Source organism: Ahaetulla prasina, chromosome 14, assembly GCF_028640845.1.
Source record: "Ahaetulla prasina isolate Xishuangbanna chromosome 14, ASM2864084v1, whole genome shotgun sequence".
Taxonomy (NCBI): domain Eukaryota; kingdom Metazoa; phylum Chordata; class Lepidosauria; order Squamata; family Colubridae; genus Ahaetulla; species Ahaetulla prasina.
In genome coordinates this window covers 24,689,611-24,716,952 of record NC_080552.1, presented here as the reverse complement: position 1 = coordinate 24,716,952, position 27,342 = coordinate 24,689,611, and the positions used below count along the sequence as shown (strand labels likewise).

Below are 27,342 nucleotides of genomic sequence, written 5' to 3'. Positions count from 1 at the left end.
GCGAAGGAGGATCGGCCCCGGCCGCTCCCCCCGCATCCCCCCCCCCCCGCCCGGCACAGAGACACACACGGAGAGGCGCGGCGGGGCTGGCGGGCTCTTTATTGGGGCGTTCTGAGACGAGGCCCTGAGCAGCGCTAGGGCGGCCGAGACTCGCGAGCCAGGCGGGAACGGGTGACCCTCTTCAGGGGGCTCGAGCGCTTGGTCTTGAGCGCGAAGCCGCGGAGCGGAGGCCGTGAAGGGCAGGGAGAGCTGGGCCCCGAGCCGGGGTCTCCAGCTGCCGGCGAAGGAAGACGGGCGGGACTCCTAGCCAAGCGCCTGCAGCCGGGGAAGCCGCAGAGGCAGGTGCAATTCCAGCTTTTCACCTCCCAGAACTGGTCGCCGTAGTCGAATCTGCAAGGGGGAGCGGAGGTAGAGGCAGTCCCTGCGACGCCCGCGCGCACACGCACCGCCCGGATCTTGCCCGCCCAGCTGGGAAGCCGCGCCGGGCGAGGGAGAGCGACAAGAGCAGCCCGGCAAAGTAACTTCGCTCCCCCCCCCCCCACCTTCAAGGCCGGTGCCAAAGGCGATCATTTCGCAGACAAAATTGCACATTCTCCAAACACGGCCTCATCCTTATGCCCCCCCCTTTTCCCCAGAAACCTTCAGGGAGGAGAGACACCCCCTCCCCTTAATATCTTCTGTAACTCTACAGAACTTGTAGACACAATAGAAGGAGAGGTGTATTGGTCTATGGTACCTTAACAACAAATCTGGAATTGCTAGTGCTATTCCAATGGCTCATGAACATTTATGTCTTTTAATAAAACAGATTAGTCAGAAAGTTAATTCCTTAGTTAATCAGCTATCCAATTCCTCCTGGGAGCTTTTTTCATGGTCAACCATAACCTGTGTCCCTGGGTAGGCTTAGGGCCGAAGCATCCACTGCTCTCAACTGGGGTTGCTCTACAGCAACTGGATCTGGACCAGGATCACCTACCCAAGTTCTTCACCAGCTTGGATGGCTCGTGTGCTGAAAAAGGCAACGCCAGGGATGTCGTATCCCAGAGCAACTTGTAGGGCCATCAAGTTGGGTTGGCATGAATGATTTACGAAGCGCCCCACATTGCCATAATAGCGCCCATCAAGGCAGCACTGTTGCCCATCCTGCAAGACACAAGCTGTGAGCTAAGAACTACTCTGGCATTGACCCCTTCCTAGAAACCATGGGGACATCAAGCAGCGCCCTTGCTTCCAGTTCCCTTCCCCCCCCCCCGGTCACATCCCCCATAAGACAAATTCTACCTGCATGTCCACCACAAAGTAATAAGTGTCTTCCTCTCGGTGTGCAGCCTCAGTATTGGAAATCAGCTCCCCAAAGTACCTGGCAGAGAGGGGAGGCAGTGAAAGAGATGGGTTGCTCTGCTCTTCCCCCCAACCCTTCCTCCAGGGGGCAGGGCAAAAGAACCCTGCTCCAGAACTCACTGGCAAAGGAAGGCTCCATGGGGCACATCCTGCACTGTGCGCACACCCCAGCCTTTGGCAGCTGTCCTGTAAAGTTGGAGCTGGGTTCTGAAAGTAGAGGAAAGGCCTCTGATTACTCCCTTTGCAGGACTATGTTGTAGGGCAGCTGTGGGAGAACAGATCCCTCCCAGCTCATACAGGTGAACTGGCCCTGCAGGGAAGAGCTGCCCAGGGTGGTTCGTGAGCATCTTGACCGGATGGAACGTCAGTCAATCTCTGATGATGATGATTGCCAGATGGGCCTGGCCTTGCCAGGGTCACCTGAGGCTGCCCCAGGTATTCCAGCAAGAGCCAGGACATCTCAGCACACTCACCGGAGCCCACGTTGCACCACCCGGTTGGGGCAGGACCTGGGACAAGCACACAGCATGCTGCATTCGTAGATGGATCCCATCTCAGGGGCTGTGCCAGTGGTATCCAGCCTGAGTTGGCCACCCTGCATCGGCAGGAAGGAGAAGCTGGTTGGCACTCAGGAGTGGTAACATCCCCTCAGTAGGGAGAAGTAAGCCTGGGCATCTCACCGTGAGGGTCCAGGAACACTGACTGCGCAGGATGCAGGGACAGCTGGCCACACTGCAACCTCCATCACACCGGCAGCCCTGAAATTAACCAAAGCAGCAGGCCAAAGGTCAGTCCAGCACATGTCCCCCTGTGCGGAGAGAGCTGGCAAGATGTGAATCCACCAGGTACCCACCGGCATCCAGCCACATTCTGATCCCCAAGGGTGGTAGAGCAGCAGCTACGAGAAGGAAGATGCTTCTCCTGGTGATTTTGCTGTTTTTTACCACAGCTGCTGCTATTCCCACAAGAGACTGTAGCTGAGACCTGGCCTTAGCCAACACAATTCTACTCAGCATGAAATGTGGACATTTTTCCTGGCAAAAATTAATAGTTAGTGCCACTGAAAAAACAAGTTTGTTTTTATTTCATTTCCATTGTGTACCTATGGCTTTCAGGAGCCATATCAAGGTTACCTTTTAAAAGTGGAATCACTAAATAGCCTTTAATATGCTCCTTTGTTCAAACTGTAGAAAAACTGCTATGGGTAAAGTCTTCCCAAAATGGTGAAAAACCTAATATGGAGAGAAAGGATCCCACCCAATGCATGTCCTTTCAACTACAGTTAATTAAGGGACTTCACTCTCCACAATAAACTCTCAATAATGGAAGAAAGTGAGTCTCAGTAAAAGAATTAGGTATCTTTTGCATTTCTTTTGTATTGGGCTGGGCAGTTTTCTCTCGCACACCAAAATAAGACAAAACCAAGGATGATGATGTATGAATCTCTCCCCCTTAAAATAATATTAAATATTTATTTTATGGATGTATTTACTCCCAGAAGGTTAATCCTGGAGTTAGAGGCCCCAAATCTCCTCATTTTAAATAACAAGGCAAGTTTTGAGAAAGAGAGCTCACCAAAGATTGAGAGAGAAGTTACTCACAAACCTTCCCCAAGTGGGTAGAACAAGGAATAAAGGCAGCTGGAGTGGAGACAGCAGGGCTTGTGACATGCAGCCCTCCTGGCTGAAACCAAACAAGCATTTGTCTGCAGCAGAAACAACTCACTGCTAGTGATCACGTGAATGGCTCTTGGGGCCCAACAAGGAGGTGCTGAAGGAGTCAAGAGAGAAGATACTCTCTTCAAAGAGTATGAACAAAAGATGCCAGCAAGAACAGCTTTCAGAAGAAAAATCTTCACAAGCTTTTGAATCTTCTGTGAAGGAGAAAAGAGGCTGATCCTGTAGAGGGGATGTAGTTATTATCTGCAAAGAAGATGCTGACCCAAATCTAGGCCAGTCATACTGTATATGCTGACTCGCAAATGCCAGTATTCTGGGAGCAAAGATCCGAAAAGGATAGCACTGCTGCCTAGGTTCACCAGGCTCCCAGACAGGTATCCTTTCCTTCTCATCTCTCTGAAGGATGTCAGCATCATAATATCACAATAAATCACTACCAATCTATTCTCACAGAGTGAATTACTGGCTTTGGAAATGGGGTTAATAAAAGGTTAGTTTCTAGGATTACCTGGGGGATGGACTGAATTCCCTCAAAAGAGACTTCTCTTTTTTAAAAAAATAAAGGAAGAATAAAAACAATATTGTGGTTTGTGCCATCCACCAAATCAAATACAAGATGTTCACGATGCTTCTTATAAGCAAACTGATACTCTCAAAGGGCATTAAGTTGTAACTGAGAGGGGCTTTACCCTGACATGTGCTTGGAGACAAACATGGTCCTTTTAGCAAGTTCTTAGCCTGTTTTGTGGAAATTTTCTCCTTCAGAAGGTGGAAGAAGCCACAAAAGGATCCATTCTTGATTTGATTTAAGCAATAGGAATAATTTAATCAAATAAGTGACAGTAGCAGAAACCCTGGAAGACAGCAATAATGTTGGAAATCTTGATTTTAAGTGAGAGTAAACTGGGTATGTTGAACACAAATACTGGACTTCAGAAAATTCATAATCTAAAGTCAAATCAAGGACAGGAAGCCTGAAAGATGGCATACATTCCTCCAAAGAAGGATTTCAAAATTACAATTGAATAATTCCAGCAACAGGGAAAAGAGAAGATGGTATAAAAATAAATGTAATTACATAAGAAGCTCAGTAAAAAAAATCTGAAAATGCCCGGACTTATCTTGGCTATGGAAAGGCCACCAAGGAGGCATATATGCAATACTTTGAATCAAAGGATGCTATCATCAAAGCTAAGGTTTGGTTCCTGCCGTCACGCACACGCACAAACGCACACACATGTGCCCCAGATAATGTGATACAAATGCTGGGGAGGCATGCCTGCTCTTCCCATCCCAAAGGAAGCAAGGAAGGAAAATCTCTTACCTGACTTTGATCCCAGCTTTTTGTGGGAAGAAGCCCTGAGCCTGATACGATATTCCCTGTGATGTAGAGGAAATCCCTGGGACAGGATTCCTGGTCTACCATATTGAGGCAGGGAATGGCAACCTGCTCAAATCCCCGGGAGATGTCCCTGGGAAGAGAAGGCAAGGCAGCAGGTGGGCAATGCTGAGCACCATCTGCAGTCTGAGAAGTGTCCGTCAACTGGGGATATATTTTTGTGAGTTGGGCAGCAATATAGACATGATGGGGAGAAGAGAGGGAAGTAGAAAGTGTGAGTGACTCACCTGCTGAGTATCTGCTCTACCTGACTTGGAAACTGGGCAGAGAAGGCCTGCAGAGCCCTGCAGGAGGGGGAGCTGAGCTGGGTGCATTGCTGGGGCAGCTGCCCTGCTTTGTTCTTCAGAAAGACTGCACCACAGGCCAGGAAAAGGCTGCAAGATCAGAAGGAAGCCAGGGCCCTGGGCTTTGTGGTCCCTGAGGAGAACTCCAAAGTACTCCATACGGTCAAAAGCATCTTATTCCAAGATCTCTCTCATTCCACAAGCAACCCTCCCATCCATCCTTGGAAATCTTGGGCCACGGCAAGGATTGGAATGTCCCAACAACCAAAATGGGCTTCTCACCAAGAGGGATGAGAGTAGAAAACTGCCCCATAGGCCTAGAAGACTGAGCAATTAACCCTAGGCCTGGAAGAAGGCTTCAGCTTTCCTCCAGAGCTCTGCCCTGTGTAGTGACCTAACCATCCCTCCCCACTTATCTCACCTGAGGCATTCGTGGCACTTCTCTTGGGCTGCCAGGTGCAGAGGTGAGTTACCCAGATGGTTTGTTGCATTCAAATCTGAGCCAGCTTCCAGCAACATCCTAGCAATGGTGGGTGAGCCGAAATAGGCCGCCCTGTGCAAGCAAACATTCCCCTCCTACATGGGGTCAGAAGGGCAGAGATCCACAGTTGGCTGAAGGCCTTGCTCCAAAGCACTTTTCTTCTTAGGCAGCCCTGAAATCCCAGCCCCTTGGGAATAGCAGTGGGAGAGGGAGAGGACCTCTGCCAAACTGCTTCCCTTCTCAGACTGGATAGATGAGACCTGCAGACCACTCTGATGAAGGGAAGAACTTCCAGATAAGTGGAACAGAAAGGCTGGATCAGTCTGGAGGGCTGTTGAAAAATTGCTCCCCTTTGTTGGACAGGGCCCAGAAGTAGGGACCCTCTGCCCCCAAGACTCCCTCCTTTACCTTTGCAGGGCTGTTGGGGCCCAATGGCCCATTGCTACAAGTTCCATAAAGCTGAGCCTGGAGGTGTAGCTGGAACCAAGCCAAGTGTGCCTGTTTGGGGCACCTGTCTGGGTCTCTCGCCTCTTTCCAGCTGCAGCCCTCTTGGTTTGTATGAGGCAGCTGCTGGATGTTCCCCCTTCCCCTTCCCTTCCCTTCAACCCCTATCTTGCACACACTTTGTCACGGATATCTGGGTCTGCCCCATGGGACAGCAACAGCTCCACCAGTCTCTCGTGCCTGTATTCTGTGGCCCAGAAAAGGGGGGTTCTGCCGGTGGCATCCTAGAGGAGAAACAAATGACCCAAAGCAAGGGGCAGTCTCAATGGATGCAGGAAGAGAGACCCCCCCCCCTGCCCTGGGCTCTTGTCGCATTGCACTACCTGGCTGTTCATGGCCCCTGTTCCCTGGGAGAGGAGCTGCTGGGCCATGTCATAGCAACCCTTCCTTGCAGCTGCACACAAAAGGGCTGCCGTCTCATCAAAAGGGCCGTCCTCCTGCTGCAGGAGATGCTCAAAACAATTAGAAACCTCCCAGTGTATCTTGCACTGACACTAGTACACACACCGTTCCCCAAATTGGCCTTGTTTGAACTCAATTTCTGGGCAGGACCTCCGTTTAAGCAGAGGCAAAGCTGAGTCAGGCAGCCTGAACGAAGCCAGTGCTTCAGAGGCCAAGAGGAAGGGAGGCTGGCGCCATTCCAGAGAGCTTTCTGCCCCTCCCTTGCTCCCTTTTACCTGTCTTTCAGGAGACTCTCTTTTAAGGCCCGATTCTTTGCTTTCTGCAGGGAGGAATTCACAACAGATACAAAGCCTGATATATTGCTGCAGGAGGCTGGGCCTTACCCCACCCCTTAGAAAACAGCCTGGTGGATTATATATTATATATGCTGCCTGGTGGATTATGGACCAGGTGACTTGCTCTGCATCTGAGACAGTCCTTCCCCACCTCTCAGTTCTGCCCCCCATTCCAGACTCAGGCCTGCCTCACCATTCAGGCCCATGCTGCTTCCTAGCAACACTAAAAACTGTTAAAGAATTCAGCAGTTGACCAAGGTGATGGACATTCCACAGAATGGTATTGGGTTCTGCCCAGGCTGGTAGTACAAGAGGAAGATCTTACCAGAATATCTTGGTCCTGAAAAGTACCATTGTCTCCTCCTCCTCCATCTCCCGGCATTTGGTCATTTGTGCATCAATCACCCTAAGGAAGCAGCTCATGCATCACCCATAAGGGGACTGCTGAGAACATTTTGGAGAAGATCTTCCAGGCACAACGCACTGTCTCTAAAGGTCTGTTGGGAAGCCATGGAGCTCTCCCCTCCAAACCTCTTGCATTTCTAAAAAGAGGGCAGGAGTGAGGAGCAGCCTTCACTTGTGCTTCTGTCTCCATGGGGCAGCCACTGTTGACAATGGCTGTGACTCCCTTCAGCTCCTGGGCTCCTTAAGGATCTCTGCCCTCCCATGCTAACAGATGCCTCATAGCTTTGCTTCAGGAAGCCAAAGCAGTTTCAGACTCTCCTGGGTCTCCCACTCTGGCCCCAAAGAACAACTAGACAGAAGTGCAGCTGAAGCTCTCGTAGCTCAGAAGTCTTCAGGGGCTGCTCTGAGCAACCTTCCTTCTGACTCCACCTGAAAACCCTGGAAAGTCAGCAGAATTAGCCACGGGAGCCCCAGGCTGGAAGGCCTTCCTCTTGACAAGGAGAACAAGGGCTCCTTCAGGTCTTCTCTCCTTGCAGCAAGGTCAGAGCAAGCAAGTTGGCAGGTGGAGGTTCCTGGTTGGGACTGGCAGAGCCATTCACCAAGAGCCACGTGTCTGGGCACAGGGGCCTTATCAGGGCCAGCCCTGCTCTGCCTGGCCTCTCTGGGTCCGTGTTGGTATACTGAGTTCCACTGTTCACACCACCATGGGTTACCTGCTGCTCTTGTGGCTAGCTGTAACTTCCCTTCAGCCTGTGAGGACACAGGTGGACAACAGCTGGGTGGAGGAGGAAGACATCTTGGTGCTGAACCAGCACAATTTTGCCAAGGCTTTGCGGACATATAAGCTGCTCTTGGTGGAATTCTGTGAGTAGAGAACCGGTGCAGAGGAGGAGGAGGAGGAGGAGGAGGAGGAGGAGGAGGAGGAGGACGACCAGGGGAGGCACCTGGAAATCTTCATAGGGCTTCATAAGCCCTTGGGGCTTCTGTAAAGCAGATGCCACCTTATTGCAGGGGAGTGCAGTCTTTTGGGGGAGGGGCAAACTTCCCATTTGAGTGAAGAGAACTGAATCTGCATACATTTCAGGTGCGAGGTCGTGCCATGGTGCCATTTACGGCCTCAGAAGGCAACCCTTGTTCCTGCTCCTGGTGCTTTGAGGACAGCCAGTACACAAGTCTGGGCCTGTTTGAACAAATTATCCCACAAACCACGGATTGGATCTTTACATAAAACAGCATTTGCTCCCCAAAGAGCCAATGGTCTGCAAATACCCCAAGCCAGTCCCTATAGCAGCTTAGATTGGGGAACATACAGAGTGGTGCACACTTGGCAGGAGGTGCGCACCATGCCTCCCGCTACCTGCAGATCCGGCACTCATTTTACCAGCCTGACAATCCATTCTTGGCCAGCTCCAAGCAGCTGCTCTTTGTTGCAACTTCAGTTGGTGGAGGTTGGCTCTCACTGGTCATAAAATCCAAAGTCCCTCAACTGACCCGCATTGCTATGTTGAGTTCTTGGGCCTTGAAAGCTGTCAGACCACAGAGAAGCCAGCCTCATCTTCATTATAATCTTAAGCACTGCTCCTACCTTGTCCTGCAGTGCTCGAGACTGGAGATGTTAGTGGTTGGGTTGGTTCGACCTTTGAGCTACGCCTCCTTTCCGATGATGCCCTGCAGGAAGAAGCACTTCCCTTTCCCGTCACTCAGTCTCACTAGGTGCCCCCCCCACCTCCCCCAAGAATCTGGTATAGAGAGAGGGGAAAGGGCTATCACTCTCTTGCGCATCCTGGTTTTCAGCTGCAGCCCTTCTTGATTGCCTCTCTTCTCTCCCTCAGGCGTCCCCTGGTCGAAACATTGCCAGGCCCTGGCCCCAGAATATGCCAGAGCAGCCATGTTGCTAAAGGAGGAGTCCCTTGTGAGACTGGCCAAGGTCGATTGCACCCAGGAGCAGACACTGAGGGCAGAGTTTGGAATCACTGGCTACCCTGTCCTCAAACTCTTCCGAGATGGGAACCGCACCCACCCCGTGGATTTCCCAGGTCAGCCAGGAAGTGGGTGAAACACAACCAGTTCTAGTAGATGACCATTGCACAGGACTAGCAGAGGAGAAACCATCACCAGCATCTTCCTTGGAATCTGATGGAAACCTGCCATTCCCAGACCTTTGCAGTGGGCACCTGCCAGCGCCTACTGTCTCACCATCCATCTCCCTCTCCCTCTTTTATGAGCAGCCCGGCCTTTGATTTCCCTTTTATTGTTATCAGGCATGATTTTTTTTCAACAGAGGAGCAGAATATCTGTTCTCTGGACATTGCAGTAGTCTTTCAGCCAGTGCTCAGATTTCCCCATATTCTCTGATGGTCCTTTTGTTCAAAGAGTTGCTGGTGAGGAAGGGGATTGACAGGCATCCTCTCAACTCCTCCCCTGGTTCCCATGCTAGGTGAGCAAGAGGCTGCAGGCATAGTGGAGTGGATAAAATGGAAAGCAAGGCCCAGTCTGGTGCTGCTCAAAGAAGTTGATGAAGTGACTGCTTTTGTGAATCTCCACAATGTTGCGGTAGTTGGATTCTTCCAGGTAAATGACATCCTATGCTTCTCCCTTTTGAAGCTGCCACAGGCAAAACATACTCTCTCTTCCAAATTTCACCCCTATTCACTCCCTAAACTGGAGGCGGCACCTCAAAAATAACCAGAGCCTTTGAACCTTTTCCATGGGGGATGTAGCCAGGGATTTCAGAATTGTTGTTCAGTGGCAGACTTTGTCCAGAAAGCAAAGTGTGCCCTCTCCTGGCCTCACACTGCAGCCCTTCCTCTCTCCATGCTGGTGGTGTCCAGAGTTGCCTCTGCCTGTCCCGTTATCTCTAGGATCTGCACGATCCAGACGTGGGTCTCTTCGGTGATGTGGCCAGTGACACGCCTGAGGTAGCTTTTGCCATCACGGACAACCTGCTGCTCTTCCAACAGTACAATATTACTGAAGACACCATCTGTCTCTTCCGAAAGGTAAGACGGTGCAAGTATCTTCAAGATGCTTTCTAAGGGATGGTGCAGCTACGTTTCTGCAGAGACTGTTTCCTGACTGATGTATTTGCAGGATGATGGTCAGCGGGTAGATTTCTTGGCTGACACAGAACTAGGCCTGGATGGAAAAGACCTGGCTCAATTCATCTCTGTACAGAGCCTAGACCTGGTGATGGAGTTCACAAATAAGGTCAGGCAGCTGGGATCCCATCAGGGAGCCCACAGCGTCCTTGCTGGCAGAGGCAGCCCTTCCTCTCTCTCTTGCATGTAGGGGCATCCATCAAAGGGACTGCAGTGGATAGTTTATCCATTGTTGTGGCATGGGGGCACTACCTTCAGACCTGCTGTTCTGCTGCCCTGTGCAGGAGCCCCCCTGCCTGTGTCCTGCTAGGTTAGGATAATTCAAAGGTCAAAGAGGGATGCTCCAGACCTTCAAGATGGCCCAGCTGCTTACCCCAGCTGCACCATGTGGGCTTTTTGAGTACAATGGCTTAATATCTCTCTGCCCAGGGGAGGTAACTGCCAATGGTTTTCCCCTAGAACTCCTCCAAGATATTTGGGGCAAAGATCCCAAACCATTTGCTGCTCTTTATCAACAAGTCAGTGGATTCCCAGCTAGGGCTCCTGGATCCCTTTCGAGAGGGGGCCACTGCATTTCGGGGTCAGGTGAGTCCAGGGTGGAGATGGGAGAGGTGTGACTGCTCCTGAGGGGACCACACCCTTTTCCTTCCTGTTTGGAAGGCAGCAGGTCTCCTTTTGCTAAGCCATCCAGGGGGAGGGGAAACCCAGATGGCTGTGATGAAACAGCCACCAAGGCAAATTTGTACCCATCATCCATGGCTGGGGGCTTCTGTCTGAGATTACAGGTGCTTTTTGTGTTGGTGGATGTCAGTGGGGAAGGGGCCAGCGTATTGCAGTACTTCGGCCTTAAGGGTCACGATGTTCCCGCTCTCCGTTTCATCAATATTGAGGCCAACAAAAAATACCGGCTAGCCACAGAAGGACTCACGGCTTATGGCCTCCACACCTTTTGCCAAGAGGTTATGCAGGGGAAAATTCAGGTGGGCAGCCGACATCTGGCAAAGGGGGGGGTGTCACCCTGGTGCATGTGGACCTTCTGGGGAGGAAGGCAGCCCCCCCATGCTAGGTCTTCCTTATCCCGTCTCCAAGATCTCAAAAGGAAAGGCCCTTCTGGGCACGCTTCCAGGGAAAAGTCACAGACACATTCCCATGAAAAAAAAAACAACCCCAAGGTCACACAGCTTATGACAAACCAGAAGGTGCCCCTTTGCCAATTAGGTACTACCTTTCTCAGCAGCCCCATCACTGGTTTGCCTTCTCTTCCAGCCACACCTGATGAGCGAGGAGATCCCCAATGACAGGGATGAGAAACGAGTGAAAGTCGTGGTGGGCAAGAACTTTGAGCAAGTTGCATTTGATGAAACCAAAAACGTGTTTGTTAAATTCTGTAAGCATCTGGACCTCAAACACAGACAAAGCTAATACTAAGAGAGACCCTGGAGGGCAGCTCCAGGCAGCGGAGGGTCCCTGGGCAAACCAACTAGCCAAATACCTCCTATAAGAAAGGCCTGAAGGCTCACTTATGAGGCCACAGCCACTCTGTGGCCCAGTTGGACTTTCTGGACATCAAAGCAAATGGGACTAACAACCAGTCCTGTTCTACTGGCTTAAATGCGTGTCTGAAACTCTATGGGTAGTTTTCTAAAGATCCCAGCATGACCTGAGGTTGGAGGTGGGTAGTTTTTATGACCACAGGGCCTACCAGACGGGTGCACAATTGCACACCTGCCCAAGGGTTTTACCTTTTCCAGCAGCAATTAACTCTCAGTGGGGGGGGGGGGTTTGTATAAAACACTGACTGAATTATCCCCCCACCCCCAGCCTGCTGGCTGCATTCCAGAACAGGCTTTGCTCAGATAACCATGATGCAACTGGGACAGAAAACTGGGTCCCACGCTGAATCCCCAACCACCTGTTAGATTTAGGCAGCTGGACTGTGCACAGCAGCCACAGATAATCTGAGCCCAAGCTCGTGCAACTCACAACTGAAGGCAGTGTTCAGTATTTTTAATCTGATAACATCTGCCTCCACAGATGCCCCTTGGTGCCCCCACTCCAAGGCACTGGCCCAGGCCTGGGAAGAGTTAGGAGAGAAATACAAAGATCACAATAATATCGTCATTGCAGAGATAGACGCCACAGTCAATGAAGTGGCAGACCTGACCATCCGTGGCTATCCAACTCTGTACTTCTTTCCCGCTGGGCCCGGCCAGCAGGTACGACAGCATTTGGCCTGTTCTAAAGACTTGGCTGCAGGAGGAGGGCCTGGCTGCTGGTTGGCGGAGGAGGGAGGTGGGGGCTATGCTGACTGAATGTTTCCTGCCCAGGTGATTGAGTACACAGGTGGCAGAGATCTTGAGAGCTTCTCGGGGTTTCTGGAGAGCGGAGGGAAGGTCCTCTCCAACGAAGAGATTGGAGTAAGTATCAGACCCCTACAGAAGAGGGGCTAATTCCCAGTGATATAAGCCAGTTTCTAGATCTTGCTAGAATGTGGATTCTAGTCCTTGGTTCCAAGATTCACAGTGAAAATTCATGCATGCTACTTTGGACAATCGCCCTGAGACAGAAGGCAGGGAGGTCTTGGACTTCGCCCTCACAAAGAGGGGCTTCTTCCTCAACCTGCCTTCTTCCCTCACCTTCCCTTCAGCCTCAGCTTCCTAAGTCTGTTTTGCAAACAACCAGTGCTATGCCTGCCTATATGCACAGCGGTTGCTGTTGGAGAACCGTCCATACCTGGGTACTCGAGTAAAGGTTGCCTCTGCTTTTCTAGGCTGCTGAGACCCCCAAAGAGCCACGGCACGATAGGATGAATCCACCAGAGATCACAGAGTCCAGGGAGGAGTTATAAATCCTGCTGGCCCCCTCCCAAGCCTCACTTTCTACAGGAGGTCCCCTAAACAATATAAAGACCTTGAATTTCAAAAAAAGATCGTGTGAAACTCATGTGTTTCAAGCCGGACATACAACCCCCAAAATAATCAGTTACTTTCCTATATGTGTTTCTACCCTACAGGCCCTCTCAAATACTTTCCAGAGCTGGTTCCTTCCATGTGAATCCATCCACTCTAGTCCTTTCCCTTGCCTTGCCCTGCCACAGAAAAGCTCTGCAAAATAACCTATGGGACAAGGGTAGCCTGGGCAGAAGGCAGCTGGTTGGTGCCAGCAGATGCATTAGTGTCTAACAAGCAACAAACATGGCTGCCACAACTCTCCAAAATCAGCACAGCTTCAGCCTTTCTGGTGCTCTGCACAAGGCAGCAACTGAGCCCTGGCCTGACACCAAAGCAAAGTCAAGTCACAGGCTCAGAGGTCTCCTAGTCTGTACCCACTAGGAAGATCAAACTGCTCCAAACTCTGAGAAGTCAACCCTCGCTTGGCCACTGGCCAATCCTCTCCTCCCCTTGAGAACCGAATTCTCAGCTCATGCAGAATCTGCGGAGCAAGGCCTCCATGCACACACATGCCCAGAAACCATTGGAACATGGGCCTTTATTCCATTGTTGTACCTGTAAAAAGATCAATCAATACAAGTCAACATGTGAAAAAAAAGTTCCAGAATTGCCAGCCATTTGCTCAGCCACTGAGGCCTGAGCCTTGTTTAGAAAATGTACATATCTACAACTGAACCCTTCAGAAAAAGGGAAAACAAAGATCCGGCTCCAGCCGGGCACTACACATTAAAATGTCCATCCGATGTGGAACACAATCACAGGAAGGCTAGAACCCAAACCAGGGAGGGAGCAAGCAAGCATGAGGTTGGAAGGCACTCGGTGACATTCGCAAGGGGCGGGTGCTGGTGGGGGCAGTCTTGAGGGTTGCTCCACCTCCTCTGCCATGGATATGTGGAGCCCAGGTTTTGTGTGTGTGTGTGTCTGTGTGTGTGTGTGTAGCATGGGGGAGGTCAGTGAAACAGGAAGACTGACAGGCGGAAGAAGTACACAGTTCAGCAAGCAGAAGAGACATCTACTTCTGCCATAAGCCCACGCTCTCCCCCTCCAGCTGTTGAATGGCAAGAAAATGAGAGAGGTAGCAAGGCATGGGGTGGTCCTAAGCATCTTGGAGACTTCCTCTGCCCCTCAACAGCATCTGAATAGGAAGACCTATCGGGAATACACCAGGCAGGACAAGGTGCAACTCTCATCAAGTAGGCCTCATTCCAAGGCTATTTAAAATGCAAACCAACACCTTGTTCAGTCTGCCTCCCACAAGGGTCTCCAGCTTCTGGCTTGGCCCACCGTCCCATGGTGGAGGTGGCACGGCCATAATATTGCAAAGCCGGGATCATCTCAAAGACAGCCTTTGGTGCAGCTTCTGTCAATAGCTATGTATTGTTCTAACACAGCAAGCTGAAGATCCTATATGGTGTGGAGAAAGTTGTGGCTTCCTCAGAGAAGGCAAGCAGCAAGGAAGAGCGCTGTGGCTGCCAGACCTTTTGGCTCACCCGGGTTAATCAATCTTCTCTACCTTCCCGATTATCTTCTCTTCAAAGATAGGCAGGACTGCATCCTCCTCTTGAACTTCTTCAAAGACAACTCCACAGTCAAACTCATCACTGACTTTCTTGAAGTAATACCTTTAAAACAGGGATGGGAGGGAGGGCAATTCAGAGGAGAAGGTTTTGCCCCAAAGGGACCATCAGCTTTGCAGACACCCCACAAGGCAGGCAGCTGGGAGGTGCTTCTAGGGAAGTTTGCTATAACAAACTCATCATCTAAAAAACACCAAAACTACAATGATGACCCCAGCCCAGATATCTAAAATATCAGAGCCCCATTTTTCCCTTTTGTCTTTGTACTTGTTTAAGAAAACTAATCCTCCATGTTTGCTAACCAAGTAGATCACAGAGGCATTTCTTCATTTCTCACTCGGGTCTTTTGAGAGGGAAAGTTCTGAGCCATTCCCCAAGTATCACCACCGAGTACCACCATTGAGGTGTGGTGGCGCAGTGGTTAGAGTGCAGTACTGCAGGCTACTTCTGCTGACTGCCATCGGTTGCCTACAAATTGGCAGTTCAAATCTCACCAGGCTCAAGGTTGACTCAGCCTTTTCCCTCCTTTCGAGATGGGTAAAAATTGAGAACCCAGATTGTTGGGGGCAATAGGCTGACTCTGTAAACCATTTAGAGAGAGCTGTAAAGCGGTATACAGGTCTAAGTCTAATAGCTACTGCTATTGCTATTCGGCTTCTGGATCCCCAGCTCATCAAATATGATTCTCCACCTCCCAAGAGCTGTTGCTTTGCTCTGGGCTGAAGGGAGACTTAAGGGAAGCCCAGGGGAATGGGTGCATGCCGACCTCCCGTGCCAGTTCCTTGCCCATTCTTACCTGTAATTCCCTTTCTTAGTCAGCAGTTCCTTGAATTGGCCCAGCGTGACCACCCGGCCTTTGACAAGGGTACGGTAGGGGATCGGCTCTCCACAGAAGTAATACGCCACCACAATATTCTCACAGGGCTGGGAGAAACCGCCGCCCAATCTCTTGGGTGCCTTCATTCTAGGAGGCCAAACAAAAAGTGGGTCCTTCGCGGGCAGACATATTGCAGCACACCTGGCTGGCTGTCTCAGCAAGGAAGACTCCTCTTCGGAAGAGACTCGGAGCAAGAGCAGCCAGCCGCAATGAGGGCAGGTGGGAGAACTGCTGCACCAAAAGGGGCCAGGACTGGGGAGAGCAAGTGGGGGGCAAAGCTTTCTTGGGGAGAAGCCAAACCAATCCCTGGCAAGACCATCAGCAGGTAGAGGTGCCCCCTTTTTCCAGACCCTGCTTCCTCCCTCTTGCTCCAGCCTTAACTGGGCAAACAATTTCCGAATCTCACGTTAGAGAGGTGTATTGCTTGTGGCACCCCAAGGCTTCTGACTGCCACTTCCCTCAGTTTTTGCTAAAAGCCCTTCACCACAGGAGTTATGGCCAAGAAAAAAAGGAGGAGATGATCTCCTGCCACCGCTTTCCAAAAGGCCCGATGTTCTGCTAACAGTTCCAGAACATCAGCCTACTCTCTCTCAGCATCCCCTTCCAAAGAACAACAGCAGCAGGAGGGGCAGCCCAACTCCTCTTCTCCTGGCTCAGCCAATTCTGCACTCAAAAGTTTGGCAAGTTAAGAGTAGCTGATCCTTAAATTCTCTGGGGACTCAACTCCACGCAACAGCCTCAATCTGAAAGCTGCTTGCAACCCATGCTTCCACAGTCTCTATGGGAAAAGAACAATTCCCAACCCCTGCAGACTCTCCGCTGGCTGAGCCACCTTGCGTACAGTAGCAAAGCGACTCTCCCAGCAATGCTACCATACAGACACTTTTCTCAAGTCCCAACTCAAAACAAACAAAGAAAAATCACCCTCACAGGGAACCCAAAAAGAATTTTAAACCTGACAGGAGTCACAGACCTAAGAGCTCAGTCAGCCCAAATAATAATGGCTCCTTTGTGGGCCATTATGAGTCCAATCTGTGGGAACCGTCTGGACACCCCATTGGAAGCTGGGCGCAGAGGGCTGGAACAGGCTATGAAACACAATTTGGCCCGACAGCCATCTCCAACCACCAGGCTAGCCTGGGGAGGACGGGCTAGCTTCCAGAGAAGAGGGAGAAGGACCTAAAGAACTGCAAAACAGACTCTGAGAGACCCAGGTTGGAAACGGTAGCTACATTTGGCACTGCCACTCAACTGCCCTAACAGATGAATGGCCATCCTGGATAACCCCATGAACATACCAGAAGAAGAACATGGACTTTAGACAATTTTCTTACTTTACCCTCATTTCCTCTGATCAGGGACCCATCTCAGGGGCCACAAGCCAAGCCTTTCCAGCCTCAAAAGCTTGGGAGAGAGAAGAGAACCGGAAGCTTCACTGCCAGCCAAGAGGAGGGGTTTTTCCACCATAGATGCAGAGTGTACCAACCGGTCCCTCTTCTCAGCCTCTCATCTTTCTCTTCTCTTCTGGCTTCCTGGCCTTCCAAACCCGCAGAGGAGATCCCTGGCCAGGAGGCAGCACAGAGAAGGCCCAGGACAAGCATAGCTGGAGCAGCAGCAGGGAGCGCTCCTCATCTTCCCGCCACTGAAGTGGGCCGGGGCCAGTTCCTTTCCCTGGCAAGCTCTACCCTCCAAAGGCAGCTCAGTGGGGCCCAGGGGAGAGTGGGGGGTTCCTGGGGCAAGCCAGAGCTGCAGCACTACCAGAGAGGTCCCTTCCCTCCCTCCTGCTTACCTCTGCTTGGCAGCTGGCTTGCCAGTTCTCTTCTCCTCCTCCTCCAATCGCCGTCGGGCTTCCTCCAGCTGTGTCAGAGGGTTGGGAGCAGGGTTGGGGGGCATGGTTGGGTCCTGGATGAAAGGGTGGGATGGCTGCACAACATTCCGGAATGAGATCCAGGGGTGCACAGCCATAGAGCGATCGATGGGAACCGGACGGGGTGGCTCATGAGCCAGTTGCTTCTTTGCACCCGATGAGCTTCAGGGAAAACAAACAGAAATTGATGGAGTGTCCCAAGACTACTGCAGCAAACCACAGAGGAGAACAGCAAGTAAAGCAGAACGGCTGGGTAAAAAAGGCCGGCCTCCAGCTCCCTGTCCGAAGCAGACAGCCTTGCCACCACGACCACCCTGAGGAAAGACAGCAACGGCTGGTGCTTCCATCTCCCACTTGAGAAGAAGACATCCTTTTCACTCAGACATGGGAGGCTGGGGGGAGGGCTCGGCAAAAGGTCTGCAGTGGAGGCTTCTAGGGCTCCAAAAAGAGTCCCTCAGGGGCCCAAGCTGATAGGAGGATGAATTTGAGAACTGGTTCTCTCCCTTCCACCTCCTGCAGGACAGAGCAAGCCCATCCTTCTAGAGCCCAGTAATAACAAAGGGCAGAAATCTAGCAACACTGTCTGTTGTTAGGTGAAGTACCTGGGAAAGGGGGCTACAGCACCTTGTTTGCTGCTCTGGTGGGGGAAGGGAGAAATCAAACAGCAGGGAGGGTAGCCCAGAGCAGCAGTTCTGCCAACGTGACACCCAGCACCAGATGCCCATTTCATCTTCTTCCCCAGGCAGCGTCCCTGGTCTGGCTTTGGTTTAGCCATATGCAACCTTGGCACCTCTACCATTTGCCAACGTTGGGATCTAACATGCCTTTCCCCTCCTGACCCCACTCACCTATGGGTTGTCTTCCGGTGCCTGCTGATTTCCTTTTCGCCTTCTATGATCCACTGCATGATCTTCTGGTTCCTTTCCAGGTCTTCTGGAGAGCCAGGCACATCGTAGCTGGCGCCTTCATTTTTCCCAGGGTCTGACTTCTTGGCACTCCGCTTGGCGAGCAAGCCAGCTTTCCCACTAGCCAGTAGAGGAGAGAGAAACAGGCAGCTGAGATCTTCCTCTCGTCACTTCTCCCAAAATGGGAAGAAACAGCACTTCCTGGGGCCAGCCTGGCCTTGACCCTACCACAGCCTGGTTCTCACAATAGCACACCAACTCTGCCCTGAGAAGCTAAGGCAACATCTCCAGCCCCCTCTCTCCCTGCAGGGCTTCAGCAAACTAAGTAAGAAGCACCGTGACCCCCCGCCCCCCCGCACTGCACTCAAAGGCTCTAGTGGAGTGCCGAGGGGCTCACAACCACCCTCAGCCTTGGAAACTCCCTGGGACATTTTGGACTAGCAAGTTCTCTCAGCCCCACCTACCTCACAGGGTTGTTGTTAGAGGGATAAAATGAAGGGAGATATCCACCTAAGCTGCCTCGAACTCCTAGAGAAAGATGAAATATAAATCTGACTAATAAATAACAATCAAATTCACCTGTAGGCTATGGCATCCAGAGGGCCCGGGGCCAGGCCCATGCTCTCCCCGTAGGCCCGCGACTTGGTGGTGCAGCTGTGAGGGTCCACACTCCAGGCGAAAGGACCCTGCATGCGCTGGCTGGTCGCTTCCTCCGCTGTCTCCTTGGCTTTCAGTCCGGCATGGTGATGGACCACATGGTGATACACATGCTTGTGGTGATAAAGGTTGGCTGTTTCCAGCTTCAGCCCGGACTTGCTGGCATGCTTGCTGTGGCCCAGCGGGACAGACCCCGTCAGGCCATGCAGCTTGCCGACAAGCCCGCTGTCTGGAGATCGGGGTTTGGGGGATTGGCAGCCGGGGGTTTTCATCACCCGCTGCACGTGCTCATCCAGAATGCTCTCGGGGTTCTCTTCGTGAGCATCGCGGACCTGCAGCTCAGCATAGCGGGGGGCAAAGTGGGGCAAGAGCTGTGTAGGGACCAGCTTGTGGTTTATGAGGGACGGACCCAAGGGGAGGTCTGCGTCTTCCCCTTCTTCCTCCTGTCACAAGATACAGTCGTCAGGTCAGGGCCTAAGGCAACCTGGGCAGAGGGGCCAGAGGAGGTGGCAAAGGCCTGAAACCCAGGGACAGGGCGGCAGCTCTCCTCACCCGGCAACAAGGGAACTCAACTGAGCCAGTCGCTTCAAAAGCCAGCTGAAGCCTTCCCGTCCAGGGCAATAGCTCTGGATTTTCAGGCCCAGCTCCTCCCCAACTCCCGGCTTTTCCGGAGTCCCCAGGTCCTATTGGGCAGCTGCCCCCTTCCTCCAAGAACCAGGAGCGTGACAAAGGCAGCAACTTCACTCACGGCTCGGACGCGTTTCAGGCGCTCCTCCAGCTTGGCCTCTGCTTCCCGGTCCCTCAGTACTTCCTTGAGGCGGTTAATCAGTTCGGCAGCAAACTTCTGGGGTTCAACATGGATGTCCTTTGGCATTCGGTAAGTTCTCTGCGGAAAAGAAGCACCAGTGTACAAAGCAACCTGGTCCTCCATCCTCCCCAGTCTTCCTTTTTGGGGAGGAGCAGGGATAGTTTGAGAATTTCCTCCTGATCTCTGTGCCGAAGCAGAAAAATGGCCTTTCCCCTCTGGGTCATTCTGCCCATGCACATCCGTTCCCCTGCATCCATTCCCCTGCATCCGTTCCCCTTCACAGCAGCAATGGCCAGCTCACCATTCCCATCCACCCCCATCTGCTTCCAAGGTCCTGCCAGCCACCAGCCTTTGTGTTGTTGCTCCCAAGCAGCAGGGACTCCCTCATGCTCTGGGAAGCTTCCACAAAGGAGCTGAAGCAAGTGGCATCAGCTGGCATGTGCAGCGCCCATAAGGACTTGCTTGGGGACAGAAATATCCAGGGACAGAGAGCAGAAGGATTCTGCCAGATAATTGCCAGAACTCCCTCTCCACTCCTAGTGGACACATCAGGCTCCAGACACACCGATGGACTCTACCAAGACAGTCCATAAGCTTCCTCTGGCACACAAAAAAATCCAGGCAGAATTTTTTTTGTGGGGGGAGAGGGCAGGTTTGGAGGCACTCACTAAGAGGGGCTAACTCCACCAGCTGAGAAGGGCCTGTGGGGGACAAAAAGGGGCTCCAAAGTGGGAAGCAACTTTGTAACTGGGCTGGACTCAGTCTGGTGCTGGGCCCTCAGGCCAGAATCTGCCTGCGTGGCCACTGCTAGACACCAGGAAAGGAAGACTCTTGAAACAGGGCCACACCCCTGAAGCGCTCTCGCCTCCTTACCGGAATGTGAGGTAGTGGCACACGTCCATTTGCTTTGGCACTTTCTTGCATCTCTCTACGATGCTGTTTCCGCAGCCGGTAAGGGGGAACCCCATCTCTGCCATGAGGAAGCCACAATGCATAAACTAAAAGGCTGCTCGGGGAAGAGCCACTCTGGCCAGTGCAAGTGCGCAAAACCCGAGCTCCCATCCGGGACACCCAAAGCCCTTTTGCCCAAGCAGGACCTTCCTCCCACTTGCACAAGGCAAAGTCCCACAAAGAGCCTGCCCCCTCCCATTGCAAATGTCCTCCCTTCGTTATGTTACAAGCACCGGTAACACTTTGTTTCCAGACCAGTAAGGAGCCAGGAGACATTTTTATAACCAGTACAGCTGCCTTTCTAAAAATGGCTGTTGCAGGCAAGAGGCCATGGTTAGAAGAGCTGCTGGAAAGACTGAAAATCTGCCCACAGAGACAACCCCCCCACCTTGGTTCTATCCCACCCTTTCCAAATACTCACAGGCTGCTATCAGTCAATGACATAGTGTCAGCATCACTGGACATGCTGTGCTGCTCACTGTCATTGGCGCTGGTGGCTGGTGCCAGGGCATAGCCGGTGTTAACATAATATGGATGCGCTATCTCCCTCCAGGGCCCAGGCCTGCCAAGAGAAGACCAGGCAATGCTCAGAACCCCACAGCACTTACATCCATGCCAGGAGGACTGAAGGAAGGAAGGAAGGAAGGAAGGAAGGAAGGAAGGAAGGAAGGAAGGAAGGAAGGAAGGAAGGAAGGAAGGAAGGAAGGAAGGAAGTCCATATTATAAACCGATATGCCAAACAGTACAATGTTCCCCACTAAAGAGTTCCCATTCTTCTTCAAAGAACTGTTAAATTGTTAAGACTTTTATGGAGTCCTTGGTATTTTCTAACCTTAGTCATTTGCTTGCAGATGTTTCATTATCTAACCAGGTAACACCATCAGTGCAAGTTAGTGTGGGGTTTACTGGCTTGCCCCCATCTACTCGACTGATGTTGCCTAGTTGTGTAGTGAAACATCTACGAACAACCAGACTCAGAAAAAACCAAAAACTATTGTAAAAGGTGCAGTAATGTTTACAAAATTTTTTAATTGCCTTTATCTATTAAGTTTCTTAGGTAATACGCAAAAGAAAAAAGAAGAGTTATGACAAGTTTTACAAAACTGAGCTTGGCAGAGCCAAACAAGTGTAGTTTTTTGCAAACCAAGACCAACTGAAGCCAAATTCTGATTCTTCATTCAACGGCCTTTGCGGTGAGCATCTGACATACATCACTGCCCGTGTTCTCTACCTCTCCAAGGCCAGAGAGCTTGACATAGCCTTTGGCCAAAAAAGGCCAATGTACCTTCCAGGCCTTTGCTGGTGAGGCAAGAGGCCTGGATCCCCAATGGGGGTCTTTGAATGAGGGGAATGGCTTTCCTGAGCAGGACATGAACTGCTTTCTGACAGCCAGGAAGATCAGCCTGGACTGAGGAGACCAAGAGATGATCTGACAGATGGGCGCCTATTCTCCCCACCTCCCAGCTGCAAGCAACTTTGCCTCCTGTCCTGCAGTCAAGTGGACAGGAGCAAGCTATAAACAAAAGCATCCTTGGGACTGTGGTTCTCACCTGAACTCCCTCCCCTCGCTGTAATGCCTGGTCCTGGGGGTTGGCTGGCTAGTTGTTTCCAGGAGCTTCTGGGTGAATCTGCTGGAGGAGGCAGACTCCGGATCAGCTGCCACCTGCCCCTCCTCTCCTTCCATGATGTCTTGGTCACATTTCCACTCCTCATCCTCGTTCAAGGTGGGCAGGTACCCAGGCAGACCCTTCCCCGTCCCGGACCCTGAACTCTGATCACTGTGCACTTTTGGGCTCTCCCCACCTGTCCTCGTGTACTCCAAATAAATATCCGACTTCAGGAACAAGGGGTAGGTATTCTCCTCAATCATGGACTGGATTTCCATCTGGGCCTGGTCAAACATGGCCGGGTCAATAAGTTGCTTCAGAACACAGTCTTTGATGAAGCTTTTAGTGGCTGGCTTGACCTGCTGGGACACGATCCCGTTATTGTCAAGAATGTATTTCTTGTAAATGGCTTTGGCCAGCTTCAACCTTTTCTCCTCCTTGGAGTCGCAGGGCGCCAGCTTCCTGAAGCCACTGCAGGCAAACCAGAAGTCCAGCAAATCTGCGCAGCTCTCATGTTTCAGAAAGGTCCGGAACAGGTGGATTCCGTCTTGATCGTCCAGCAAGGAGTGCAAGGACTCTGCCCATCGCAGGTAAGGCGGCGTCGGGGAAGCGCTTCCCTCCGGCTCGTAGCCCAGATCCAGGTCCGGACGCCGCGGGGTGGCGGTGGTGGTCTCGCCTTTCCCTCCGTCGCCCTTCCCGGCCGAAAAGCCGAGGCCGGCGGGCCGCGGGTCCGCCGAAGCGAGGTCCCCCTCTTCCCCGGGGACCGGGGGCCTGGGCGCGTCCTCGGTGAAGCCGCCCCCGAGGTCCAGCGGGAAGCCTTTCTCCTGCGCGCTCATCTCGCGGACTCGGCCCGGCCGGCCCGGCGACGGCGGCCCGGCTCAGCGCGCCAGCAGGAGCGGGGGGCTCCGGCTGCAACCGCGGGGAAGGCCCGTCAGAGGCGAGAAGGGACGCTCCTCCCGCCGCCGTCGCAGAAGCCGCCCGGGCGAGCCGCTCCCCGCCTCCCCAGGCCGGGCCCACGCCAGACCGAGGCCGCGGCCGCCGCCCGCTCCCTTTGTCCGCCCGGCGGGCGGGAGCGGCGGCGGCGGCAGCGTCGGTCAGCCCGCGCACGTGGGGTCGCGACCGGATCCCCCGCGCCCGCGGACTGAACGGGAGGTGGGAGGAGGCCCGGGACACTCACCGGAGAGAGGCGGGGGGGCGCCGCGGCCCAGGCGAGACTGAGGAGGGAGCGGCGCGAGAAGGCGCGGGGCGCCGGCCCCCCATGACCCCCGGAGCGCTGCCTGCCCGGCCCGGCCCAGCGCAGTTCGGCCGACGCTCGGCAGCGCCTCACCCTCTCGTCCGCCCTTCCACGGGGAGCGGCGGCCCGGCAGCGCCCCCACCGGTCCGGAGGATCCCGCGGTGGCTGGGCAGGAGCAAAGAAAGGAAAACCCTGTGGGCCCTGTCGGCGCCTCAGGAAGGGCCTGCCGGCTAAACATTCTCCAAAGCCCCCGGTGGCAGAACGAGGAGTAATTGCTAGCAGATCATTAGAGACCCAGCTTAGAACTAAGGAGAAACTTTCTGACAGTGAGAACCATGAATCAGTCGGTTTGCCTCCAAAATGTAACATGGGGCTAATCCGGTTTTCAATTCAAGTGTATATAGAATGTGAAGGATGTAGGGTTTGTGTTTTATTTTTATAGGTATAATGTACACTGAAGATGGCATTTAATTTTGTTGTAGGAGGTGCATTGAGAATAAAGTAAACTCAAAAGTTGTGGGTGTTCAGACAGCTATTTGTCTGGAATGGTAGAGGGTCTCCTGCTTGAGCAAGGGGTTGGACTAGAAGACCACAGTCCAACTGTGTTAATATTGTTAGTTACATTGACTAATTTTACTCCAGCTCCTTCCCCCCACACCTCACTCACTTTGGAATGAACAAGCCTTTTATTTTCTGTGATCAGGAATCCATCTCCGTGGCCTTTCTGACCAGAAACCAAGCCTATCCAGCCTCAGAGGATTGAGAGAGGGGATTAGAAACTTCTCTACGCTGCCAAAATGTTATGTGTTGCTTCTACCAGCCAAAAGGGCTTTCCCACCATAGGCACAGAGTACTAACCAGTCCCTCTTCCCAACCTCTCATCTTTCTCTTCTAGCTTCATGGCCTTCAAAACCCGCAGGGGATCTCTGGGCCAGGATACGCATAGCTGGAGCAGCAGCAGGGGGCCCTCCTCATGTTTCCAGTACTGACCTGGCCCTGGCCCTGGCCCAGTTCCTTTCCCTGGCAACCTCAAAGGCAGCTCAGTGGGGCTAAGGGGAGGGGGGGTTCCTGGGGCAAGCCAGAGCTCCAGCAGAGTGGTCCCTTCCCTTCCTCCTGCTTACCTCTGCTTGGGCAGCTGGCTTGCCAGTTCTCTTCTCCTCCAATCAAGGTCGGGCTTCCTCCAGCTATGTCAGAGAGTTGGGAGCAGGGTTGGGGAACATGGTTGGGTCCTGGATGAAAGAATGGGATGGCTGCATGACATTCTGAAATGAGATCCAAGGATGCACAGCCATAGGGCAATCGATAGGAACCGGGCAGGGTGGCTCATGAGCCAGTTGCTTCTTTGTACCAACATATTCCTGTATTATTCCTTTGTTCCATTGGTAGATTAGTGGCTACATTAATAAATGTGTAACTGTGCCCTTTCAGTAATAGAACTATTCTTTTCTTTTTGCTGCCCTGCTTTAAGTCTCTTGCACAAACAGAAACTACTCAAAAAAGAAGGTGATTTGTTTACCCTCAGGGGCAAACATTTTGTTGTTTGTTCTACAATGCAAATACTTGCTTCTCTGTCCCAAAAGCAGGTAAATGACATGTCCAAGGGAGCCACTGTCCCAATCCCCAGTCTTTTTACAAAGATGACTACTGAGGGAGCATTGTGTCAATTACCCACTTGACTCAGTGTCCAAGCTAAGATCTAAGGTGCCAAAGCAAGTTGCATGTACAAAGTCTCAGCAGATGAAGACAAGAACACAATCTCGGCAGCAGATGAAACAGTCTTCTTTATTGGTGCTGAGTAATAAGCATAGTGAATAAAGGGGACCGTGCAGTTTAGGATGGCTGGCTCTCCCAAATGCCAAATAACAAGAAAGACCTTTATCAATCCATCATCTGAGTCACCAATTAGACATTAAAAAGCTTCTTGGTATTCAGTCTTGCTGTATTTGACAGGCATGAGAGAAACCAAAGAGAACAGAAAATTCTCAAAGCCCAGATTAAATTTTCCTTGTCTGCTGTTTTTGGAGGTGTAGGATCAGTTCTTCTGCATAAACTCTGAACAGGGGAACAGGGTCCTAGGAAAATACAGATACAGAGGGTCAGTCTTACAATTGTCCTTGATTTCAACAAATAGCATCTCATGGTCTCAACCTGACTGAGGGGCTCCTGAAAGCAAGGTTCCAAAAGATATACTGAATCAGTGGAAAGAAATGTAGTCGAGAATACAACTGGTTATTGGTTATGAGTAGGTAGATATTCTAATCTAGGCAGATGTTGCACAACCAAGGAACTGCAAGGACTGGCCCACCAACCTCACAGGCACAATCCTTCCGTGAGGTGCCTAAGCCACATACCTTCTTCTCCAGGACTCTCTGTTTCTCCACAGCTTCCTCCAAACTCAGTCCAATCCATTCGGCCTCCTCTTCTGGAATGACAAACTCCTGTAGGCAAAGTTCAGCTTACTAAACTGCAGCACAGAAACTTACCGAGAAGCCAAATAGCTATGATTATGGAAAAAGTGCAGATATAGGTAAACATAGGAGGAAAATCTCCAGCAGGGAAAAATACATGCCAACACAATAGACTATTGGAACGGAAACTCTTTTCCAAGAGAGATGTGACTGTAGCCAAAAGTTACAAAGATTGCACTACCCTTTCTGTTATTCTCTTGCACCATACCTGTTCCCAAGAATAGATGATGAAAAAAACACATCCTGCAGAAAGAAACCACTTGTAGGCCTTCCTAGACACTCTTGCAAAGGATAGTCACCTTGTATTTGTTATAAACAGCCTCCCTCTTGGCTGGATCATCAGGGTGGAGAGAAGGGTCCTTGCGTGCCAATCTCAAAAGCAAGGTGCGCTTCAGGTCCATGCCCAATTTGGAACACAACTCAGACTTCGGGGTCTGTAAATGGAAGGGATGAAATGCCACTGTCTACCTTATGAGTTACAGGTGGCCCTGTAGGCAACCGCCTCACTCAAAGAAGGCCCTGCACAGTCTCAAGTCATTTGTCATCATGCACTGACCACAGCTTGGAAGGAAAGTCGGAGTTCCGAAACCAGCTGCAAACCTTTAAGATGTAGAAGTCAAAGCCGAAAACTTTGTCTATCTGCTCCAGCGTCCTCATGGTGACAGCAATTTTCAACTTCTTGTCTAGGATCTCACTGTAGAATTCGCGATTGAAAACCTGCGGCTTCCACATCTTCTTCAGCCGCCTCGAGAGCTGCAGACACCAAGGAAGGAGATGGAGCCGGGGGGATGACGCGCAGGAACCCCCACCGTCCCCGGCAGAGGGACAAGCGCCCCTGGCCTGCTCCAAGCACAGGGCGCGGACCCACCTTGTCGTCGTGGGCGTAGCGGTAGCCCGCCACGCAGCCCTCGCCGCCCCACAGCCCCTCCTGGCTCTCGGGAGGAAAATAGACAGGCACCGGCACCACCTGCTGCCGCACGCCCTCCAGAGGCCCCGGGTGGCGCGCGTACTCGCCGGCGGGTGGCCTCCAGTGGACCGCAGGGGGCGGCACGGCGGCTTCCTCGCGCAAGGCCCGCAAGTAGTGGGGCGGCAGCCGGGCGAGGATCCCGCGCTGCAGGCGAAGCGAGTCCCAGAGCCGCGGGGGCACCTTGTGCAGCGGCATCACGCGCGGGACCACGCCGGCCGCTCACCGCTTCCGCTGGCGTCTCGTTGGCAACCGAGCCGGAAGGGGAGGGCGGGCATAGAGCCTCCCTTCCGGGAGGGGACACAGAGAGAGGGAGGGAGGGAGGGAGGGGGAGAGAGAGCGTTTTCCGGGGCGTTTGGTTGCAGCTTGCGTGGGTCGCCTCCCGCCGGCCGTAAAGGAGTTCGCACCCGCACGTTCACGCCATCCCTTCGCCCTCCAGAAGTGCTTCCTGCCGATCCGGGCAAGCAGGCGCCTGTTACACCGACGTGCCCCCTCCCCAGCCCTGCCTGGCTTGTTCAGATGAACGGCTTCCCCTGGATCCGCTACGG

At 52.4% G+C, this 27,342-nt stretch overlaps 4 protein-coding genes across 8 annotated transcripts; 1 reads left to right on the top strand and 3 right to left on the bottom strand.

Moving 5' to 3' along the window:
* Positions 1-53: 53 nt before the first annotated feature.
* On the bottom strand, positions 54-8,436 carry LOC131185149 (histone-lysine N-methyltransferase EHMT1-like). Of its 3 annotated transcripts, XM_058157351.1 has the most exons (12): positions 6,012-6,508; positions 5,593-5,912; positions 5,125-5,279; positions 4,647-4,793; positions 4,345-4,492; positions 2,195-2,239; positions 2,022-2,099; positions 1,815-1,936; positions 1,462-1,548; positions 1,282-1,360; positions 977-1,143; positions 54-390 (listed from the first exon to the last, which is right to left on the bottom strand). In XM_058157351.1, the coding sequence occupies exons 3-12, from the start codon at positions 5,220-5,222 to the stop codon at positions 135-137; spliced, it is 1,227 nt and encodes a 408-aa protein (XP_058013334.1). In that variant the 5' UTR covers positions 5,223-5,279; positions 5,593-5,912; positions 6,012-6,508; the 3' UTR covers positions 54-134. The 3 variants fall into 3 exon arrangements, with proteins under 3 accessions (XP_058013334.1, XP_058013336.1, XP_058013335.1); XM_058157353.1 differs by lacking the exons at positions 4,647-4,793; positions 5,125-5,279; positions 5,593-5,912; positions 6,012-6,508 and adding an exon at positions 8,416-8,436 and having other exon boundaries at positions 56-390; XM_058157352.1 differs by lacking the exons at positions 2,195-2,239; positions 4,345-4,492; positions 4,647-4,793; positions 5,125-5,279; positions 5,593-5,912 and having other exon boundaries at positions 56-390; positions 6,366-6,607.
* Positions 7,535-13,257, top strand: PDIA2 (protein disulfide isomerase family A member 2). The gene is made up of 10 exons (XM_058156871.1): positions 7,535-7,694; positions 8,663-8,878; positions 9,268-9,401; positions 9,692-9,829; positions 9,921-10,037; positions 10,388-10,513; positions 10,714-10,908; positions 11,195-11,315; positions 11,963-12,144; positions 12,256-13,257. Exons 1-10 carry the CDS (start codon positions 7,535-7,537, stop codon positions 12,376-12,378), a joined length of 1,512 nt encoding a protein of 503 aa, XP_058012854.1. The 3' UTR covers positions 12,379-13,257.
* Positions 8,361-23,451, bottom strand: AXIN1 (axin 1). Of its 2 annotated transcripts, none has more exons than XM_058157319.1 (10): positions 22,072-23,451; positions 20,943-21,083; positions 20,444-20,540; positions 19,511-19,648; positions 18,685-19,205; positions 18,049-18,225; positions 17,123-17,362; positions 15,253-15,420; positions 14,370-14,501; positions 8,361-8,498 (listed from the first exon to the last, which is right to left on the bottom strand). In XM_058157319.1, the coding sequence occupies exons 1-9, from the start codon at positions 22,962-22,964 to the stop codon at positions 14,375-14,377; spliced, it is 2,502 nt and encodes an 833-aa protein (XP_058013302.1). In that variant the 5' UTR covers positions 22,965-23,451; the 3' UTR covers positions 8,361-8,498; positions 14,370-14,374. The 2 variants fall into 2 exon arrangements, with proteins under 2 accessions (XP_058013302.1, XP_058013301.1); XM_058157318.1 differs by lacking the exon at positions 8,361-8,498 and having other exon boundaries at positions 13,401-14,501; positions 22,072-23,037; positions 23,306-23,446.
* A 1,673-nt stretch (positions 23,452-25,124) lies between these two features.
* Positions 25,125-27,072, bottom strand: MRPL28 (mitochondrial ribosomal protein L28). 2 transcript variants are annotated; one of them, XM_058157361.1, is made up of 5 exons: positions 26,699-27,070; positions 26,431-26,583; positions 26,130-26,264; positions 25,714-25,800; positions 25,125-25,434 (listed from the first exon to the last, which is right to left on the bottom strand). In XM_058157361.1, the coding sequence occupies exons 1-5, from the start codon at positions 26,990-26,992 to the stop codon at positions 25,357-25,359; spliced, it is 747 nt and encodes a 248-aa protein (XP_058013344.1). In that variant the 5' UTR covers positions 26,993-27,070; the 3' UTR covers positions 25,125-25,356. The 2 variants fall into 2 exon arrangements, with proteins under 2 accessions (XP_058013344.1, XP_058013345.1); XM_058157362.1 differs by lacking the exon at positions 25,714-25,800 and having other exon boundaries at positions 26,699-27,072.
* Between the last annotated feature and the right edge of the window lie 270 nt (positions 27,073-27,342).

Excerpts from the sequence above, each read along its gene's own strand:
- LOC131185149 (XM_058157351.1), bottom strand. The coding sequence starts at position 5,222 with ATGTTGCTGGAAGCTGGCTCAGATTTGAATGCAACAAACCATCTGGGT. Across the intron at positions 4,794-5,124 it reads AAGTGCCACGAATGCCTCAG|CCTTTTCCTGGCCTGTGGTG; the intron begins GTGAGATAAGTG and ends CTGATCTTGCAG. Across the intron at positions 1,549-1,814 it reads GTGGTGCAACGTGGGCTCCG|AACCCAGCTCCAACTTTACA; the intron begins GTGAGTGTGCTG and ends CTCTACTTTCAG.
- MRPL28 (XM_058157361.1), bottom strand. The coding sequence starts at position 26,992 with ATGCCGCTGCACAAGGTGCCCCCGCGGCTCTGGGACTCGCTTCGCCTG. Across the intron at positions 26,265-26,430 it reads TTGACTTCTACATCTTAAAG|ACCCCGAAGTCTGAGTTGTG; the intron begins GTTTGCAGCTGG and ends TTCCATTTACAG. Across the intron at positions 25,435-25,713 it reads AGAGAGTCCTGGAGAAGAAG|GACCCTGTTCCCCTGTTCAG; the intron begins GTATGTGGCTTA and ends GTATTTTCCTAG.
- AXIN1 (XM_058157319.1), bottom strand. The coding sequence starts at position 22,964 with ATGAGCGCGCAGGAGAAAGGCTTCCCGCTGGACCTCGGGGGCGGCTTC. Across the intron at positions 20,541-20,942 it reads TCATTGACTGATAGCAGCCT|AGATGGGGTTCCCCCTTACC; the intron begins GTGAGTATTTGG and ends TCCTCATGGCAG. Across the intron at positions 14,502-15,252 it reads ACTAAGAAAGGGAATTACAG|GTATTACTTCAAGAAAGTCA; the intron begins GTAAGAATGGGC and ends CCTGTTTTAAAG.
- PDIA2 (XM_058156871.1), top strand. The coding sequence starts at position 7,535 with ATGGGTTACCTGCTGCTCTTGTGGCTAGCTGTAACTTCCCTTCAGCCT. Across the intron at positions 9,830-9,920 it reads CCATCTGTCTCTTCCGAAAG|GATGATGGTCAGCGGGTAGA; the intron begins GTAAGACGGTGC and ends ATGTATTTGCAG. Across the intron at positions 10,909-11,194 it reads TTATGCAGGGGAAAATTCAG|CCACACCTGATGAGCGAGGA; the intron begins GTGGGCAGCCGA and ends CTTCTCTTCCAG.